Source organism: Erpetoichthys calabaricus, chromosome 9 (genome assembly GCF_900747795.2).
Source record: "Erpetoichthys calabaricus chromosome 9, fErpCal1.3, whole genome shotgun sequence".
Lineage (NCBI taxonomy): Eukaryota > Metazoa > Chordata > Cladistia > Polypteriformes > Polypteridae > Erpetoichthys > Erpetoichthys calabaricus.
In genome coordinates, this window is record NC_041402.2 from 99,779,534 (window position 1) to 99,794,965 (window position 15,432).

General features: G+C 37.6%; 1 protein-coding gene across 5 annotated transcripts in view; it reads right to left on the reverse strand.

The window, feature by feature from the left end:
- foxj2 (forkhead box J2) overlaps positions 1 to 15,432 on the reverse strand; it is a 120,496-nt gene that overhangs the window by 66,952 nt on the left and 38,112 nt on the right. For all 5 annotated transcript variants that reach the window (XM_051931726.1, XM_051931725.1, XM_051931724.1 and 2 more), the window contains exon 3: positions 5,968 to 6,042. In XM_051931726.1, the coding sequence (XP_051787686.1) occupies positions 5,968 to 6,042 (75 nt within the window). The remainder of the gene's footprint in view (positions 1 to 5,967; positions 6,043 to 15,432) is intronic.

Here is a 15,432-nt window from a genome sequence, read left to right on the forward strand (position 1 = left end):
GGGAGCTCTTACCATGTGGTCAATAAGTAGATCTCAATGTCTCAGTGAAGTGACGAGAACATTGTGCTGTAAAAATGCCACTGTCCTTCAGATGACACATAAAATTGAGGTCCTGACTCTCTGTGATCATAAAAGATCCCTGTGCATTCTTCAAAAAGTGTAAGGTGTATCCCAATGTACTGGATAAATTGCACACCACAACCTAGTCATTCTGGCCACCTAATTATCCCCTGTCTGAAACTGGCTAACTATCTCTCACCCCTTCAAACCTTACAACTAAATTGTGATAAGGATAATGGCGCAATATGGCAGCCATCACATTATCCAGGTGGATGCTGCACATTAGTGGTGGTTGAAGTAGCTATCCACTCACAATGTAAAGCGTTTGGAGTCATGAGAAAAGTGCTAATAAATGTAAAGAAGTATTATTATTAATAATAATAACAATTAGTCTTTGTACACAATTAGTCTTGATCTGTTGGTAGTACTCTGTTTAATTGACTTACATTAAACCCATTAGATAACTGTAAAATTGTTCCAGAAATATTTACTAAGATGGGAATATTTCAGGATGACCCGATGCTTAATGTATACTACAACTGATCCTGTGAGTTTAGGAGTAGTTGTTTAATGATTGGAATTGTAGTTGTTTGCTTGTTGACTAAGATTTAATTAGATTTGACATTCTTGAATGCTGTCTTTTTTTTTCTTTGTTTCTTTTTTCTAATTTTAATGTTTTTAGTCTGTATATGTTCCAACACTTCTCTAAAGATAACAACACTGAAAATATGTGTTCTTTTCCATACAATTATTGTCCTTGAAGATAAACTTATGACAATGTGGTTTGTTTCCTAATGCTGGCAGAATTAAAACAAAAGTTTATATTTGCCATCCTGGTTTTACCTGGAATGTGTTTTGCATAATATACGCAGTCAGGCTTACAACATTATTTATAGTAACATGAACTACAAGTACAAGATCTTTGCTTGCCCTTGCAAGTACATGGTTTATTCACTTCGTTTTGTAGGAAATATTGCTTCCTGGTAGGAAAAAAATTGTTATTTGTTCTCATATTCTGATACATCTGAGAGGTCATCAGATTAAGAAGACTGGAAATTGTTAACAACTAAAACATATTTTTCTTGATCCTCTATGATTTACGCATTTGTTGTTAAAGTTTATGTACTTATCAATTTATAAGTCAAGACCCAAACAATGATTTAGTGCATAGGAAGAAACTAACACAGCTGCTTCAAAGAGGCAGAGTAAAATTTTGTGTACTTTTATCTAGTTAGAGAAAGTACACTTTTATCTAGTTTTTGAATTTTTTATTGGCATAAATATCATTTATATTTTGACATTGTTTGTGTTTAGCAGCTTTTTTGTTTGTCTTTTGGCTTTCTTTGCTTTTCCCAGTTAATAATGCTAATCACTCCCATTCTTCTTCTTCTTTTGGCTGCTCCCGTTAGATGTTGCCACAGAGGACCATCTTCTTCCATATCTTTCTGTTCTCTGCATCTTGCTCTATTACACCCATCACCTGCATGTCCTTTCTCATCACATCCATAAACCTTTGCTTAGGCCTTCCTCTTTTCCTCTTCCCTGGCAGCTCTATCCTTAGCATCCTTCTCCCAATATACCCAGCATCTCTCCTCTGCACATGTCCAAACCAACGCAATCTCGCCTCTGACTTTGTCTCCCAACTGTCCAACTTGAGCTGACCCTCTAATGTACTCACTTCTAATCCTATCCATCCTTGTCACACCCAGTGCAAATCTTAGCATCTTTAGACGGTCAGTGCCACCGTCTCCAACCCATATAACATAGCTGGTCTCACTACCATCCTGTAGACCTTCCCTTTCACACTTGCTGATACCCGTCTATCACAAATTACTCCTGACACTCTTCTCCACCCATTCCACCCTGCCTGCACTCTCTTTTTGACCTCTCTTCTACAATCCCCATTGTATTTAAACTCATCCACCTTTGCCAACTCTACTCCCTGCATCCTCACCATTCCACTGACCTCCCTCTCATTTACACACATGTATTCTGTCTTGTTCCTACTGACCTTCATTCCTCACCTCTCTAGAGCATATCTGCACCTCTCCAGGATCTCCTCAACCTGCTCCCTACTATCACTACAGATCACAATGTCATCAGCAAACATCATAGTCCACAGGGACTCCTGTCTAATCTCGTCTGTCAACTTGTCCATCACCATTGCAAATAAGAAAGGGCTCAGAGCCGATCCCTGATGTAATTCCACCTCTAACTTGAATACATCTGTCACTCTTACTGCAGACCTCACCACTGTCACACTTCCCTCGTACATATCCTGTACAACTCTTACGTACTTTTCTGCCACTCCCGACTTCCTCATACAATACCACAGCTCCTCTTGAGGCACCCTGTCATTTGCTTGCTCCAGGTCCAAAGACGCAATGCAACTCCTTCTGGCCTTTTCTAAACTTCTCCATCAACATCCTCAGAGCAAACATCGCATCTGTGGTGCTCTTTCTTGGCATGAAACCATACTGCTGCTCACTAATCATCCCCTCACTTCTTAACCTAGCTTCCACTACTCTTTCCCATAACTTCATGCTGTGGCTCATCAGTTTTATTCCCCTGTAGTTACTGTAGTCCTGCACATCAACCTTATTCTTAAATATTAGCACCAGTACACTTCTTCTCCACTCCTCAGGCATCCCCTCACTTTCCAAGATTCCATTAAACAATCTGGTTAAAAACTTCACTTCCATCTCTCCTAAATACCTCCATGCTTCCATAGGTATGTCATCTGGACCAACGTCCTTTCCATTTTTCATGGAAATCACTCCCATTACTCTGTTCTTATCTGGTCCATTTATTTTTGTGCCATCCTTATCTATCCTTAATATCCTTCACTATTTTAGCTGCTATCTAGTGTTTAGCTTTTTGTGCCTCTGTATTCAAATAGGTGAGAGAGAAATATGCCAACTCTTAATGGGCAAGGGCATAAACTCTTGACCCTGCAACTGTGAGCCAGCAGTGCTATAAAGGTTTTTCTTATTGTTTTGTATTTCTGAGGTGGCAATGATAGATTGGCCATGTAGCTCTGTGGAGAGGATTGTTTTGTGTGATGTATTTACCCCGTTTTTTGGCACCCATTGTTCATCCAACCTACCTGGAAGGGGGTCTCTCTCTGAATTACCCTTCCCAATATTTCTTTCACCATTTTTTTCTACAAGTTGTTTTTGGGGAGTTTTTCTTTTCTTGTCTTCTTATAGAGTCAAGGCTGATGGGCTGTCAAAAAACAAGGCCAGTTAAAGCAGATTGAAGCATTCCTTATGTGATTTTCAGCTCTATAACAAATAAATTGTTGTTGCTGTTGTGGCTAACAACTTCATCACCATGTCTATCAAAATTACTACTTACAGTATTTAAATATTTTGATAGGAAGAAACTCCTGAGGCAGCTGTCAGAACCCAGAAAAACATGCAGGAGGAAAAGATATGTACAACAAATATAGATTTTATTGCAAAAATAATGGTTATTCATAAAAGTGACCTGAAAGCAAAGATATGCAAAAGTAAAACAGCAAAACATGCTGCTATTCTTGGCTTATCTTAAAAAACAAACAAAAAAAAAACTTGGATCCTAACTTGGGTTTTACCACATGAAATGGTCATTTTCCCAACAATAGCTCTTTATTCTCTAGTCCCAAGCCTCTTATCTTCTTGCCATTTAAATGTTTGTCCTGCTCTCCTCCCAACTCTGTACACAAAATGCCACTCACTATGCAAGAGATTTCAACCTCATCCAAGTCTCATTCTCAGCTAAGCCACAGAATGGCTTCAATGGTTAGGAGACATCTTCCTTTTGCTCCAGAGACACTAGGCTACCCTGAACTTTCAGTTGCTTTTAAAATAGCCAAAGATCCAAGATAACTTTCCATCTGATTGCTATGTCAGGGAAGCAGTATGTTCCTTTACATTCACTTTTAGGACATTTTTCTCTGTAATGGACAGGATATTGGCAGAGTTAATGTGTCATCTTACTGCAATACTGCATTGTGCTTTATCATTGAAGAAATACAGAAAATATTACACATAAAAATATTCTTACATCAATAGGTAAGTTACTACATAAAAGAACACACTATACACTAGACATAAAAGGAAATTTTAAGAAATATATAATTAGGAAAGTATTGTTTGTTTTTAATAAAATAAGTGAATAGAAAAGGACTTGTTATTGTGGTTTATAGTCATTATACACAATATATTTAAATTGAATTTTTATTGATCACTACTACATCACATACATATAGTATATGCAAGTTTTTGTCTGCATTACTAAGTATGTTTCAGAGTAAATACTGTCAATTTTTAATTTAAACTTAGCATATAATAAAAAGTACAGCGAAAAAACAAACAACCTATCATTTTTATATTTATAGGAAAGCAATGCAAATTGCAATGTAAAAAGAAGTAATTGTCTCCTTGGACTCAATGACTAGTTACACTCCAAATAGCAGTAGTAATTCCAAATAATCAATCCATCTTTTCTTGCAGCACTTACTCAGTTCAATAAAAGATATTAATTTCAGAATATGCCACAGCATTACAGGGAGAATTGTATCTGACTTTGATTAGGCCATTCAAAAAATCAATAACTTTTCTTCATCAGTGCTGAAACTGAGCTGTTGTGTTTTTCAGATCTGTATCTAATCCAGTTGCTATTGGGATTCAAGCAGCAGAAGGAGGCTGTGATATTCATATGAATTTCTCTGCTGCAGAACACAGTTCATAATCCATTTAATGACAGGAGGGTTAGGGTTAGGGTATAGGGTTCAGATCCAGATTCACAGTATTCAAACTATGTCACTACCACAACCATTCTTGAACGTTGAAAAGGTTCTTAGTGTGGAATGTAGAGTTTGATTTTCTCTTTGTTATAGATAAATGTCTTCATTTTAGACTATCTATCCATAAAACATTCTGCATAAATATAGGAGCATCATCCAAACTGGTTTTGGGAAACCAGAGACAATCAGTCTTATCCTTATTTGAGAGCAGTACTTTCAGTTTTGAGACTTTGCTGTACCTCCCATTTTTTCATATGGGAGGATTCACAGACAAACCTGCTGAAATTCATTGAAGTATGTTGGCTCGGTATTGAAGTGAAAACAGCATAAATCAATGAAAAGTTTATGAATGAGTAGAAGGGTTTAAATTGGGGAAAATGAGCATAACTGATGAAGCACGATATGGCCAACCATCAACATTATGCACACAAAACCCACATTAACATAGCAAATGTCTTAATCAGAGAACACTGAAGGATTGCGTTGTCTGCTGTTGCTGCACATTTGGATATCAACTATTGATCTACTCATGCCACAGAGCATGATGACTTTGGGTACCGTAAAGTTTGAGTTACATCATTACCCAAACTGCCTACTAATCTGCATAAGCCAACATCCTGTTGTAAATCTCAGCAGGTTTCACTCCCTCTGCCCAAAGAAATCTCACAACAGTGGGTTACTCAACAATGGTGAAATTCCACAGCAGGATGCCCATGTTCATTTGACCTTGGCTAATGGCAGAATGCTCTACCACAATCCATAAGCCTTTGTGAACATGTTGTATTCAAAAGCTTCTATCTGTTGAGGTTACTGTGTAATTTTCTAATTGCCTTTACTTTTGAATTTACCATCATATATTCAATAATTCGTTAAATTATACAAAAGGGCAAATACTTATTTTAGAGTACTGCATGTACTTTAGGTATATGTGAATATATACAATATAATACCAGACAACACTCTGTGGGTTTGGGCTTTTAACTTTATTTGCTACAATTGATTTTGTTATGTGTCTCCCTCCCTGTTTAATGTCAGTGAACAGACACCTCACTAAAGACAACCTTTTAGTTTTTAGCCAGTGTGGCCCTTGTAAGATGTAATTAAAACATTTGCTTCACCTTTCCAGGGTCATCTCGAGGGCGAGGGATCTTCCGAAAGCACTTGTTCAGGGAAAGATTATGTCGAATTGAATTCTGTAAAGAAAAATATTGTAATTCAATATTCGACAACCAAACAAACAGTGAAAATAAAAAAGAAATAAAGTCAAAGAGTCAAACTTCAAGAAGATAAAAAGCAAACTTTCCTAAAAATAATGCAAGCGTTTCACTTTTATTTTTTGGCTATAACCTTTCAATCAATCTTTGCAAGTACTAGTTTATAATCTGAGGTTATATTATTCCACATTCTTTTGTGTTTGCTTTATAGAATTTCAGGCTATATGCTAAATGGTAGTGCAATGGTTAGAACTGTTGACTAGAAACCAAAATTCTTAGTGCCAAGCCAATGACTGTCTATGAAGTGTCAGCATGTTCTCCTCAGTATTATGCATTGATGGATGGAAATAAGAAGGATAAAGATGAAGTGGCTTACCGGTTAGTTAAACATGCCTTCTTTTTCTGTAAGTACATATAACTACATTAGAGTGCCATCTGGCGGTTGTATCTAGACACAACAATTTCTTCCTGCAGCTAAAATAGTTCTCTCAAGAAAGAAAAACTCCAACAAGAAGAACAATTTTAATGACAGATGTTATTCTGTGTTCATTCTAATATTATTCAAATTATTGCAGACAGCTTAGTTTGAGCATGCAATTAGTATGTGCCCTGGCACCTCTCACAGGAATTGTACCAGAAATGGCCCACTGGAAGAAGACACACAGGACAAGTTGGTGTGTGCGCAGGGCACAAATATGAAAATTCGGAAGAATTATTTTCTTGACTATTTCTAGAGTGCTAATGTATTCCTCAGGAAGGGATGCAGGAAATTGTTGAGGATTGGGTTATTTGGACGGAATAGCCAGGAAAAGTGAAACAGAAGTTCCATTTGTTTATAAAGGAACATCGGTATTTGGAGTATACACCATTCTTACGGCAAGAGGTAATTAATTCCCCTAGGCACATATGGACTTTCAATGGCAAGTGAAATGAAATTTTATTTTATTCTGTGACAGTTTTGTAAATGCTAATTTTCCCCCCACTTTCAATATTCACATTCATGTACAAATCTTAGCACTAGAGCAAACATTTACGGTATGTTTTCACAACTGTAATAGCCAGTCTTAGAAAATTATTTTTTGATGTTAAATTCATATACTGTTTGCTTAATTTCTATAGAACTTCACTTTCTTATAGCTACCTGCAATATGGTAGAGCCTTTTACCCTCTGTAAGTTAACATGAGATAGAACATTCTTAGCTATATCTGTAAAACAGAGTGTTAATTAAGCCAGTTAGGGACCAGTCTTACTGTTAGCATGGACTCTTAGACATGTTTTCAAATAGGAGATGGGATGTAGTTTTCTAACCGTTTTTTACCATTTTTGAAAAGAACATGCTTAACGTACCTATTACGACTGACCAAACTTAGAGAAATGAAACAAGATATATAAGCCTTAAACAGAACTTTTTGTAAACAAGAGCTTTTCTTTTATATCATTTTTTTCTCTATTTTTGTGTAAACTGTTTTGCTTTGAAATTTTACTAAAACTTTTAAAACAAAGATATTTGGGATGTGGAATTATTTGAATATGTGTCACACTGTTCCTTGAATCATCCTATGAAGTAAAGTAAAACCTGCAGAATTTTGGTAATTTTGGATAAAGGCAGCTACATTTTTCATGAGAAAATTACCATCAGAAGACTTTGAACTGAAAACTACCATTTGAGGACTTGTCAGTGAAAGAAAAAGAATTGAGCTACTGTGAGGTACTATGCTGTTCTCTTCTATTTATGCATGATAGGAGCTGAAAGCAAAGTCACCATACCCAAATTTAAGAGGATTTAAGAGATTGTGATAGAATATAAAGGCATCACAGCTAATCGCCTATGTATTTGCCTGAGATAAGGAAGCCTGACTTGTCTGCGTTGGTGGAACATCTCAATTGTGACTTAAATGTTGCTAATAAGCTGTTTGCTTGGAAACATTCTGTCAGACACTCGTGCTTTTGTAAAGATGTTCCAGCTGAGCTCAAGTGAAGTTACAGGGAGTGATTCAAACTCAGACTCAAAGCCAGAGAATGTGCTTAAGGATCTTAAAGATCATGTAAAGAAAAGGCAAGATCAGTTTTCCGATCTTATGACTGAAATCAAAAGACAGCACAGCTGTTTATAAGCTTTCACAATATACATAGTCAGGTTGAAGATCTGAATGGAAGGATATTATCCTTGCTAAATAAAGAAAATGAAACTAAAAAACAGAAACAAGCATTTGCAGACAACTCTAAGGCTTGGAACAAATTGATGATTACTTAATGATATAAATAGGTTTTTAATGAACTGTTTGCTAATCAATTCAGAGAGTTTCAACTGCAAGAGCGAGATCATATGGAATCTACAGTCCCACAAGCCTCCCAGTTGAAGCACATTCTCAACAATAAATGTTGCTTGTCATCCCAGCTAAGAATTGCAGCACCAGCATCTTCATTGACAGTCACACTTCAACAGTCAGAACTCGATAGACTTTTCCAAATGAACTTGAGTTTAACGTAGCGCTGGGGCTGACACTCAGAGTTCCAGACCTGATCTATTGGATGTGCTCATACAGAAGAAAACTGAAAGTCATAAGGCAGTCACTGAAAGTAAGAAAGCAGTCGCTGAAGTTACTAGGATGTTAGCTCAGGAAAGGAAAAATCAAGGTAAATCTCTAGCGTCCCGTACAAAAGAACCAACATTTAATGCAGACCCTGTAACATACATATAATTTATTCAAGCATTTGATGTTGTAGACAATGACAGCTGACAATTGAAAGAGATTGAGATAAATGACATCTCCTAGAGCGATATACTAGAGACCATCCACAAGAACTCATTCAAGCCTGCCTTGGACTTAGGCCAGAAGTGGTTTATCAAAATTCATGAGAACTGCTTAAAACCTACTATGTAGATGGTGGGCAAATATATAGAGCACACTTTAAAAAGGGTTTGAACTGGACTCAAATCAAATCAGCAGAAGATGGAGGAGCATTGGTAGATTTGGCTCTTTTTCTTGATTACTGTATGGACATTGCACCTACTGCAGGAGGATACCAGAACAAACTCGATATTGGTGAAAACCTGCTTATTGCCATTTCCAAGCTTCCTAACAATCTGAGGTGTGAGTGGAGATTAACAGCTTGCAGTACTGAAAAGAGGGAAAGAAGAGCTGTAAGATTTGATGATTTAATAGATTTTTTGCATTTACATGCCCAAAACATCTCTCATTCAGTGCACGGTGCTGCTCCACAAAGATGCACAAAGAAAAAAGAAAAGACCTACAACGGAAAGTTTCCCCTAAAGAGTGCTACAAGTATCATCAACGCGGCTGAAAAGGGGATTCAAGATGCCTTGTTCAAAAAGACTGCAACAGCCATCTGTGCATTCAAAAAACCTTGCTTATTCTGCAGTGACAAGCACATTCTTTCAGGATTTGGTAAAGTCAAAGAATTGCCTTTAGATATGTTCTTTGCAGCACCCACACATCCTGCATATTAAAAAAGAGGATGGAACAACATCCAATAAAGTTACATCCACTGATAAGGAAACTAAGAAGAGAATATTTGTCCTTACTGGGGCCTGAGAAGAATATGCACTGTATGTGGTACCTGTTAAGGTAAAATCTAAGAAGTGTGAAATTTATAGACCCTAGTAATACAGTAACAATTTGTAATGTAAATCTTCAGAGACAGTTAAGTTTTCATGGAAGAAGAACTCAAGTATTCCACAATACTATGAGAAATTATTACAATGATTCAAAAATGCTAACCAAATGCTCTATCTTATCAGATTTACAAGTCTGTGGACTCAATGATAATGCATACTTTGATTTGCCAAAGGTCTATACGCAGGTCTCCAGAGATTCCAGTGGAAAGAGAAAATATTCCACGACAAGAAGACATCAAGAAGTGGACATATCTTTAGGAGGTACATTTATCATTCATTTTAGCTGACCAAGCATAAGCATAGAAAACTTTATTAAAAGCACAACATGGTCACAAAGCCACATTTTCTTATTAATGCCAAAACATGAGTGGCCAAAAAGACCAGGGGCCTCATGTATAAACGGTGCGTACGCACAGAAATGTTGCGTACGAACGTTTCCACGCTCAAATCGCAATGTATAAAACCTAAACTTGGCGTGAAGCCATGCACTTTTCCACGGTACCTCATACCTTGGCATACGCAATTTCTCCGCTCGGTTTTGCAGACTGGCGGCACCCAGCGTCAAAGCAATGCTCCTGTTCCTGTGTGGTCACCCTTTCTTAGACCCACATTCCTGACGCAGCTTTATAAATACACTGAAATTAACTGTATATTGTTTATTAGTGCTGCGGTGGGTTGGCACCCTGCCCGGGATTGGTTCCCTGCCTTGTGCCCTGTGTTGGCTGGGATTGGCTCCAGCAGACCCCCGTGACCCTGTGTTCGGATTCAGCGGGTTGGAAAATGGATGGATGGATGGATGTTTATTAGTGTAATGCATCTGATTGTAATTAACCTGCAGCAATATAATGGTCCAGGGAATAGCCATAGTATTCCAAATACCATAACTGCTTTAGCGTTGTTACGCTCACTGCATCTTCTTCTTCTTTCAGCTGCTCCCGTTAAGGGTTGCCACAGCGGATCATCTTTTTCCATATTACTCTCACTGCACCACTCGGAGTATTTATATCACTGTTTCTGAGTGGGGAATCACAGCAGCAGCTGATCGGAAAGAGAATGATCGGTATACAGTTTCAAGCACACACTACCTCAACCACAGCAAAATGCGTCAAAGCCATTCCTGTACGGACCTCGCGTTTCAGAAACAGTTTCATCCCAAGAACTATAAACGCACTCAATCAGTCCATCAAGTGCTCCTTGTAGAACTGTTTGTACTTATAAGTACAATTACCGGTACCCCACTGTAAACTTGCACTACAGTTATAATATTGCACAACCTGCGCCTCTTTATAAAGCGCGTATGATGACGATATAATTTTTAAGATGAAATGCAGCAACATATGTTGCTTATAGTATACAGATAAAACTTTAACTTTATTTAAATAATCTGTATTGTTAATAATTAAACATGTGAGGACACAGTGCCGCAGCGCTAGCGAGCCGCTGGTGCTCTGTTCACGGATAGCTCCTGCCTTGCGCTGTATTATTGTTGGTGCTGACACGACACTGGAAGGATAGACGGATAGAATAATTAAACATGTACTATGAAGATATTTCAATGTTCCTTAAAAGTTTTGAAGAATCGGCGTTCTAAGCTTACAGATGGCTTAACGTCTATTACAGAGCTGATTGTGTGGCGATTGGGTATTTGGAGAAAGAAAAGTAAGGACAGGAATTGGAGGTTAGTACGTTTGAAAGAGACAGTACTTCTGTAATAAATTATTTCATCGAAGGTCGCACATGGCACAGCAACCTTCTTGCGTGAGATATGAATAATCACTGCACCACCGTGTTCCCATGTTTAATAATATGCTTTCATTCCTATCATCATGAAAAAGATATCACATATACATCTCAGTATTTTAATTATTCAGAGAGCTGTAATATCACGAATGCAATGGATTCTGTGTCCTGTTGGAGAAAGAGAAACAACAGAAGCACGCAGTGATTCACACACATAGAGCACATAGAAGATCAAATACAGAACAAAGCATTTAATGTGCTATTTGAGAAACTAGTAAAATAAACGATTTTAAGATGAAGTTTACTTTACTACTTTAATGACAAAATAAACTACGTGATTAAAGTGGAAATTTCGAGATTAAAGTTGACATTTCGTACTTTTTTCCCACTGTGTGCCTATCTTTTTTCTCTGTACCCTAATAAGCTTTATTATGACACTCAGACGGTGGGCTACGAGTCACCTTTTCACGCCGACTTTGATATGTGACTTCTTTTTTATTTCGGGCACTGTTCGACTTTGTGATCTTGAGCTTTCGAGTTTCTACACTATGTCACTCGATCAACTTTCTTTTGTTGATTATACCACTGTTTAAACTAACAAATAGTACGTTGTTCCTTTGCCTCCACTTGGTATTCGCTGAAATTCTTATATTTTCCCCCGTGCTTTTCACATTGTCTTTTCACGGAGGGCTATTTATATCGATTTGCATGTCCAAAGAGGCGTAATTCTGGGAGGAGTTGGGGCGGGACAGAAGGCGTGTGCACGTGTGTTACTTTTCACGCTGATCGGGATTTATGTAGTGGAAGAATGTGAAAGTTTGCGTGCGCACAGATTCCTGCATCTGGATTTTTCTGTGCGTACGCACATTCCCGCTTTTGTGCTTACGCCATGTTATAGTGTGAGTTCTACGCACGCCGTTATACATGAGGCCCCAGATCAAATGAATAATTCACTTTCTGAAGATCCAGAAATTAAAATCTGTGCAATTAATATGACAAGTGTAGAAGAGATTACTGAACCTGTAAATAAACTTGCCACCTACTTTTCAGAATGGCTATACTTAAAGAAAGCTGTGGTGTGGTTTCTCAAGTTTAAAGACATACTGCTGCACTTAAAAAGTGAAAGAAAGACATTCCATGACAGTCCGTCAATCTAAAAATAACAGAGAAGAACAAAGAACACTTGTCAAAGAACAAATGAAAAAGTACAAACTGACTTTAAAACCAAACCCATTTTTTTAAGAAGACTTGGCTAAAGCCGAAACAGAGCTTATCCACCTCAGTCAACTACAAGAATTTCCTGAAGAATTAAAGGCTTCAAAGATAAATGCTCCTGTAAAAAAGAACAGTCAAATCTCTAAACTTGACCGAGTCATGCGAGAGGGAATACTGAGAGCTGGAGGCAGACTTAACAAAATGGCAGTGCCAGAAGAATTCTCCACAAATGTTCATATATTGCTTCTCTTATATTGCAGCACATGCCTAAAGAAATCAGACATTGTGGATGCAATTAAATATTATATGCTTGCACAGCTACACCAGAAATATTGGATACCTCAAGCAAACTCAATTATGAGAAAAATTATTTCAAAGTGTGCAATATGCAGAAGATACAATACGATAGCAGGTGAGCAAAGAATGACAGATTTGCCAAAAAACATTTGTTACCTGACCAACCACCTTTCTCCAATGTTGGAGTTGATTATTTTGGACCCTTTCAAGTTAAAAGAGGTAGAATTCCGTTCAAGAGGAATGGAGTAATTTTCACTTGTTTAACAATAAGAGCTTTACATATAGAGATTGCACACAGCTTGGACACTGATTCTTCTATCAATGCCATACATCACTTCATTTGCATAAGAGGACAAGGTAAATAATGCACTCAGATAATGGAACAAACTTTATTGGAGCAGAAAGAGAGATAATGTGAAGCAATTAAAAATATTGACCAAAAAACATTTGCAATTCCATGATGAAGAAAGAAATCAAATGGATTTTTAATTCACCATCAGCCTCTCATCAAGGTGGAATATGGGAAAGACAAATTATAAGCATAAGAAAGATTCTAAACTCAATACTTAACCAACAAACACTCAATGATTAAAGTCTCCAAACAATGATGTGTGAACTGGAATCACTAATAACAGACCCCTCACAAAGACATCAAATTACCCAAATTATTTGGAGGCACTCATTTACTGCTACTGAAGACACAGCCCAACATGCCTCCTGTACACTTTTCTAAAAATGACCGGTATACTGAAAGACATAGGAAGCAAGTCTAAAGAGAATTTGCCAGTACTTCAAGAACGTCAAAAATGGCTTACACCAAGAAGAAATTTTGATCCAGGAGACATTGTTTTAATAGTAGACGAGGCTGCAACCTGCAACTCCTGGGTAAAGAGTCGAGTCTATGTAAAACATAGTAAGATATGCCTCATAGATGTAGAGTGCACACACTTATCTCAATTACTTTTCAAATAATGCTTCCCATGACCTGGGGACCTGGGTTCGCTTCCCAGGTCCTCCCTGCGTGGAGTTTGCATGTTCTCCCCGTGTCTGCGTGGGTTTCCTCCGGGCGCTCCGGTTTCCTCCCACAGTCCAAAGACATGCTGGTTAGGTGGATTGGCGATTCTAAATTGGCCCTAGTGTGTGCTTGGTGTGTGGGTGTGTTTGTGTGTGTCCTGCGGTGGGTTGGCACCCTGCCCAGGATTGTTTCCTGCCTTGTGCCCTGTGTTGGCTGGGATTGGCTCCAGCAGACCCCCGTGACCCTGTGTTTGGATTCAGCGGGTTGGAAAATGGATGGATGGATGGATAATGCTTCCCATATACACCATGTTGAAAACTGAAAAATGCTACAACAATAATAACATTTTTATTTCCTATAGCATATTTTCATACAAGGAATGTAACTCAAAGTTCTTTACACAATATAAAGGAAGAGTTACAAGAGAAAAAAAAAAATTGAGGGACGTTCAAAAAGTTTCCGGACTCTTTTTTTAACTCTATTTATTAAGAATTTAAAACACAAATCACTTTTCTACCTTCATTTGCAATGCAATTTTCCCAGTGTTGTAACAGCTTTTTAATTCCCAATTTCTCCTCCTCCCTCTTTCACAGTTTCCAACGAATATATAAAAGTGCGGAAACTTTTTGAACATCCCTCGTATATGAAATATGTGAAAATAATGTATAAAGAATCAACACGTGCTTACATAACATGTAACTGTAAATTACAAGTAAATGTACTTGTACTTATGTGAAAAGTGAGGAATTGGAAGCGAAGGGGAAAAAATTAAATTCTTAGTTCCTGTTCAACTTGCGGTTCATAATAATTGGTCACCTGCAAGATGGCACCAGTGCTACAACTAGCAAAAAAATCAAAAATAGTCTGCAAAACTCAGAAAAGTGCACCTACCGAGAAACTAGTTAAGCCTCTAACATACATAAAGCATGCTGATTCTAGAGTTATACATTGCAAAGGCAGCTGCTAATTCTAAGGAATTACCCAGGGCAGGGGACATGAACCAAAAGTAGTGGAGATAATAATAATAATAATAATAATAATACATTTTATTTAATAGGCGCCTTTCTTATCACTCAAGGTCACCTTACAATAAAGTTAAACAATAATTAATAAAATAAAAACAAGAGAATGATAAATCACAAAGCAGTAATTAATAAACAAACAAATATGACAGGCAGTAAGAGTGTAGAATTCACAACTGATATGCCAGCTTGAAAAGATAAGTTTTGAGAGTAGTTTTAAACTGTGCTATTGAATCAAGTTGACGAATATGAGAGGAAAGAGAATTCCAGAGTTGAGGAGCACTATGAGAGAATGCTCGAGCTCCCATAGAACTGAGTTTGATGTGTGGTACAGAAAGTAGAGCTGCAGATAAAGATCTGAGTAAACGAGAGGGAGTGTAAATCTGGAGGAGATCAGTGAGGTAGGGAGGAGCAAGGTTGTGGAGAGCTTTAAATGTTA